Source organism: Miniopterus schreibersii (assembly GCF_964146895.1).
Source record: "Miniopterus schreibersii genome assembly, chromosome: X".
Taxonomy (NCBI): domain Eukaryota; kingdom Metazoa; phylum Chordata; class Mammalia; order Chiroptera; family Miniopteridae; genus Miniopterus; species Miniopterus schreibersii.
This window is the reverse complement of record NC_138104.1, coordinates 100459715-100465894: the sequence shown is the minus strand read 5'-3', so window position 1 is coordinate 100465894 and position 6180 is coordinate 100459715. Positions and strand designations below refer to the sequence as shown.

The following is a 6180-nucleotide window of genomic DNA, read 5'->3' as shown; positions in this document are numbered from 1 at the left end:
GGATTTCAGAAAAGGAAAGCCAATAAATGCGGGTGACATCAGCTCTTTAGGCATCCTTGCTCTGTGGACAATGCTGGACATTGAAAATAGCTTTAAATTCATTACTAGTAGCACTTGTAGCAGCCCGCACAAATCAACATGCAGGAACTATGCTTCATTTTCATTCTTTCATTTTAAATTCCTGTCATCCTGGCAACTTATTTAATGCAACAGAGTGTGCTCTATAGTGTGTCTTTCATTTCCAGTACAGCCATTGCAAGGAGGTAAAGGAGATATGGATCAGTGGGTGGCCATGAAAGATGAAAGCCATTTGTTGACTCTAGTGGTAGCTTAGAGATCTCAGATTTAAGAGATAGATTCTCTACCTGATCCCTGAGATATTATATATAGCCTAAAAATGGCAATCACTAATTATTAATCTCACAGGCCACATGTTTTAACAAATATAATGACCACATACCCTCATATCAGAGGGTTTTATCAACCAGAAATCTATTCTAACCTTGGGCCCAACAGTGAGAATAGCATCTCCTTGAGACAGGAGACTTTGTCCTAAAATTCAGAAGGTGCATTTTATCAAGATGAAATTGGCTCTACTGTTCCCTGTGAGGAAGCATCCTCAAGCAACCAAATATTTGGTAAAACAGTTTCTTGCCCTCTCCGATTTGCCTCAAAACACTGCTTCTTGGCTGGTGTCACTTATACATTAATAAGTCCCTTCTTAATCTCTACTTTATATGTGCAAGTGCTGAAATCCTGCCCATGTGTTAGGATGACCATGTCTGCAGGAAGGCCCGTAGCAGCTCGCGAGGAGGCCTGATGCAGTATGTTGATATATTGGGCACCTTTCAGCTCTTTCCCTGAGGAAACTGACTGAGCCTCTTAGTAATGGGCTTTCCGTTTGTCATTCGTGTGTATGTGGGACTCAACAGGATGGAGCCCAAAATGCCATCAAGAAAGGACCACTTGCTGCAAAGGAATCATAAACATAGCTATTGAAAAATAGTGAGCATATACTAGGTTTTCAGTGACTTGAAAAATAGTATCGATCATACATATGTCGAGGAATAAGTTTATTCACGTGGGTAATAAATATAAAAAGTATGACTCAGTCAGTTAATAAACATGAGGACTTGGGGAAATTGATCAACTTACAAGAATTTGAGATTCCTCATTGGGAAAATAATGAATTCCTCATTGGCAATTAATCATTGTCCTGCCTACCACATAGTGTGAGTATTTTGAAAACCGTAAAGCATTATGTATATATTAGAGGTTTATCACTGTCAGTAAATAATACTGATTTCAAATGATACTTTTGAACATAGAAAATGTCTGTATTTGTTTCTATTTATTTAGAATTTTTAAGTATTAGCATGATATAGACTAAATATTGTGTATTGATCCTTATGACATTATAGGATGGGTCAGAATATTCTCATTTCTCTAATAAGAGTACAAAAACAAGGGTTGTAATTTGGTGAATTGTAATTTGGTGAATTAGAAGCATAAGTGGATTCAACTTCAGGATTCTATTGCATTGCAAATAAGACCTTTCCAAGCTCTGAGACTTACTGTACTTGCAAGTATAATCGTCCAAGGGACAAAATCAAAACATGAATTTTAGTAGTCAATAGATGTTAAGAACTAAGATTAAGAACCTAAAACACATCCCCAGCTATGATTTAATATGACTTTCAAGAGTATTCCATATAGAAGCATTTTATGTAACAATATTACCACCTGCATTTTACATATTGCAAAAATGAGACTTGGTAGGATTAAATGACTTGCCTAATATCACATAATTGATTGGTGTAAAAGGTGGAATCTTAATCAATGACATCAGATTCATAGTCTCCTACTTGTATTTTCATCTCATGCTACAGACTCCTGAGTCACTGACTTTGATTTCCTTTCAAATAATCCTAGTTCTTAAGTTTCATAACAAGAAATTTTTAACCGAACACATATTTAAGTATATTGTTTTAAGTAGTACTTCTGGGTGCGTTTTAAATACCATATCCTAATCAGCATCAATACCATTATGATTATTGTCATTCTCATTGAATGTATGAGGATACGACGGTGGACCAAAATGAAAGCTGTCCCTGTCCATTACAAAACTCATTACTAAGCAATTAATCACGCATGCGTACACATGCAATGACAAGCTCTTGGAATCACAGTTGCTGCGTACTAAGGAAGCATGTCATGGGGAGAGTTAATAGAGTCATGCAGGTGATGTAAAGCCTTCTCGAAGAAATAACACTTGAGCAGAGGTTTGAAAAATAAGCTAAAGTTAACAAGACAAACTGGGAGGCATGAGCATTCCATGGGATTAAGCAACGTGGCAAGAATGAGAGACTGAAAAGAGACCAACATGGCCAGAGGGGAAGAAGTCAGATGAGTAGGGGATGAGATGAAAGACGATGGAGGCACCGGCAAGATCTTGTGGAACTTTTGGGTCATGCTAAGAAGTTTTCTTGTTCTATCCAAAGATCACTGGAGAGTCATGGTGGTAATCAGGGGGTGTGACATATCAGGTTTGGATTTTTGAAGTCATTCTGTGTAGAGAATGAGGCACAGGACGATCTGCTGTTGGCCCAGGTAGGTCAGTAAGGTAACTATCGCTGCAATATATGCAAGAAATAAAGATAGCTCAGCTGCGGTCATGGAGGTGGAGATGGAGAGAGCGGACAGATCTGGGAAATAGTTGAGAGATAAAATCAATGGGGCTTGGTGAAGAACTGAATATGGTGGGCAGTGGAAAGGAGTCTCAGAGATGACACCTTGGCTTTTGGTTGGCGACAATGAAACAGGCACAGTAGAAGAGAAACAGCATTTGGAGGAAGAATTAAAGGTTTGGTTTTGAAATGTGGAGTTTGAGGAGCCTTTGAAACATTCAACTGGAATTGTTTAGGAAGCAGTTAGATGTACAGGTCTGGAGAGAAATACATAATTGTGTGTCATCTGCATAAAAGGATATTGGAAGTTACGGATAGGCATGAAATTGTTTAAGTGGGTGCAGTGTAAGAAGAGAGGGCCTAGAATACAGCCTTCAGGAAACTCAACTTTCATAAGCCGGGCAGAGGATGATATGCCGGCCACTGAGACAGAACGGAGGCAAGCCGGGAGTGCACCGTGTCACAGGCGATGGAGGAAAGTGCTTTGAGAGCAGAATGGTGGTTGCTAGGCACAGAGCAGAGGGTGCCATGGGGAGCTATTAATCAATGTATAAAATTTCAGTGGTGCAAGATGAATAAGCTCTGGAGACCCACTGCATGATATTGTGCCCATAGTCACAATATTGTGACTTTGTTCATTTAAAAATCCGTTGAGAAAGTAGACCTCAAGTTAAGCGTTCTTACCACAATAAAATGAAAATAAAACCTTTTTTTAAAAAAGGGAAAAAAGACCGAGGTGTTCAGTGTCATGGAACTGTCAAGTAAGATGACAACAACAAAAATATCCTCTAGTTTTAGTGACATGGAATTCAGTGGCAGACTTAGCGAGAGCTCTTTCTGTGCATTGACAGAGCTGGAATCCAAACGGAGGAGAGCTGAGCAGTGAAATGAGGAGGCCAGTCTAGACCCTCTCTAAAGTCCTTCCAGCTCCAAAACAATAAACTTCATGCTGGTAGCCAGAGTACCCTTTGTCACAGGTTTCCCTACCCACCCTACTCCTGGTTAATAACAAGATTGCTGTTGAAAGAAGTTATTTGCAAAGACTATACTACTTTGAGCAACATTACAACCTCAAATAAATTTGGGACAACTAATTTTCTTCCACTTGTACACATACATATATTTTTTTCTTTTGGAAAGAATCTTGAGGACAAAAAAAAAAAAATATTGCATAATTTTCCCATAGCACCAATTGAAGAAATATATTTGTAGGAATTGATTTTATTTTGGGGTTCAGGACTGCAGGGATAAAATCAGGTCTAGAGTTTCCATGTGGGTGAATTTAGAAGTGAACAGATTTGAAGCTACAGTCCAGGTGTGTGTCACACTACACTACTCTGTCTTCTGTTTAAATGGAATCACTTTTTCTGGGCTCTGAGAGTTAAGAGAATACATCCAAAGAATTGATTTTGTATGTAAGCAGAATGCCTGGGCACTGCTGCTTTTCATTAAGGAGAAGTTCCTATAGTCTCACCGGCTTGGTGGGATAGAAATCCAATAAGAGGGTGTATGTATAGGCCATTGTTACTAAGAGTGTGATCAGTGGGCCACTAGCATCAACCTCAGCTAGGGACTTGTTAGAAATGCAGAATCTCAAGAACCACCTCAACCCCACTGATCAGAAACTGCAGTTCAACAAGATTCTCAGGTGATTTATATTGACATTAAAAGGTGAAAAGAACTCGCAACTGGTTTTCTCAGAATTTTTTTTCTACTTTTTAAAAACATAGAATTCTTTGTTACTCTGCTATGACATTTAAACTGATCAAGGGAAGATTCGTCATTTAGGGACTTAATCACATTTTATTTTACAATTAAGACCTGCCGTGGAGTGCGAAGGTGACTAACAAGATAGGCTTTGCAGGTAAAGAGGAGCTCACTCACCCTGCTCGCGGCTCAGTGCGCATTTTGCATGTCCCCTTACGAGGAGCTGCTACTTACTTGCACTGAACTATTTACCTCTCCCCTTTTATTATTAACAATATGAATAAATTTAACTCGAAACAGCGAGGCTGCCCGCCGTGCCGTCTCCTGTCTGGCGGCGGGTGCGGGACTGCCCCTGTGCAGGGCCCCGGGCTTAGCGCGGGCGGCGGAGGGGAGCCCGCCCACCGTCCCCGGCCCGCCGACCCGCGCCGGGCCGGAGCAGCTCGCTGCCGCCCCCTTGCGGCCGCCGCGCCCGCCCGCTGCAAACCGGCCGCGGGAGGCCCAGGGCTTGGAGCCCCCGGAGAAACTCGGCGGAAGGGGCTCCCTAGCAGAGGCAGGGGCCCTTTGGGGGCAGCGGCTGGAGTCAGACGAAACGCCCAGGGGCGAGGGGGCCCGGGGGGCTCCCCCATTCTTCAGTCCCCACGGCTCTCCCGCACGCGGGCTTCCCTGCCCGCGGACTGTCCCCTCGCCTCCAGCACAGGACCCCCTTCGTGTCCAGCGTCCTCCGATACGGAGTGGACTGCCCGCCGCCCCGGGGCCATCTCAGCACCCCGGCCCGTTTCCCGCCCCCCGTTTCGGTTTCCCACGCCTACACCCGGTTCCCCTCTTTCCGCTTCGAGCTCCTGTCCCGCCCACCCGCCGGCAGCCTCGCGGTCCCGGGGCGCGGCCCCCGCCCCCCCGCAGCCCCTGCGGAGCGCCCGGGCGCCGGGCGGGAACGACGGGCGCGCCCCTCTCGGCGGCCCCCGCCCCGCCCCGCCCCGCCGAGCGCCGGGGAAACATGCGCACTCCGGAGCCAGGCGCTGTCCTGGTGCTGAAATTTCCAGGCTGGGGAAGAGCACGTCGCCGGCGCGGCGGCCTCATTCCAGCACAGGATCGCAGCCTTCGCGCCCTCGTCCCCCGCCCCGCTCCCGCCCACACAGCCCTTTCTTCCCCCTCATTCACAACTTCTCTTAAACGGAGAACCTTTTCTAGAGAGAGGGGGTTTGCTGAACAGAAAGGACTCAAAAGCCACAGCAACCCGACTTCCAGCACAGCATTGTCACCAGCCCCTTTGCCTGCCGATGCGATTAAGGTGGCAGCATCTCTATCAGTTAGGGAAGGCAGCTGGGGGACCCACCCGTTCTAAGGCTTTGTCTTTCCTGGGCTAACTGATGGTCCCGAGCCCCAGTCTGACCTGACCATGATGCCTAGGACTGGCACTTTTTGTTTTTTCTCAGCAAACTATACAAACCCAAATTTCTTTCTGATTTTCAAGGAAACTAGATTCCTGCCAGGTTTCGAATCTGGACAATAGATAGATACTTTGTCCTAGCTTCTTTCTGGAATCATTTCGGGGATATTTTCCACAAGCATCACAGAAACAGGAATGAACCGGCAGCTAGTGAATATTTTGACAGCCTTGTTTGCATTTTTCTTAGAGACAAACCACTTCAGGTAGGTGAAAAGACTTTGCATGTTGATGTTTTCCACCTGCAAACTGTTTGAGAGATAACATGTCATGCGATTTTTATCAATTTTCTATGCCCCAGACCATGCTATTTTAATTTGATGGAGGAGAGTTAGATTTCTT

The 6180-nt window shown here is 44.7% G+C and overlaps 1 protein-coding gene across 3 annotated transcripts in view; it reads left to right on the top strand.

Annotated features, from left to right (window-relative positions):
• Positions 1-5405: 5405 nt before the first annotated feature.
• GLRA2 (glycine receptor alpha 2) overlaps positions 5406-6180 on the top strand; it is a 157690-nt gene continuing 156915 nt past the window's right edge. Inside the window, exon 1 of one of the 3 annotated variants that reach the window (XM_081125441.1) lies at positions 5406-6044. Coding sequence is in view for 2 of the 3 variants with exons in the window: in XM_081125439.1 (XP_080981565.1) it covers positions 5977-6044 (68 nt within the window). In the remaining variant the exon portion in view is untranslated. The remainder of the gene's footprint in view (positions 6045-6180) is intronic. The other 2 variants (XM_081125439.1, XM_081125440.1) reach the window with 2 other exon arrangements.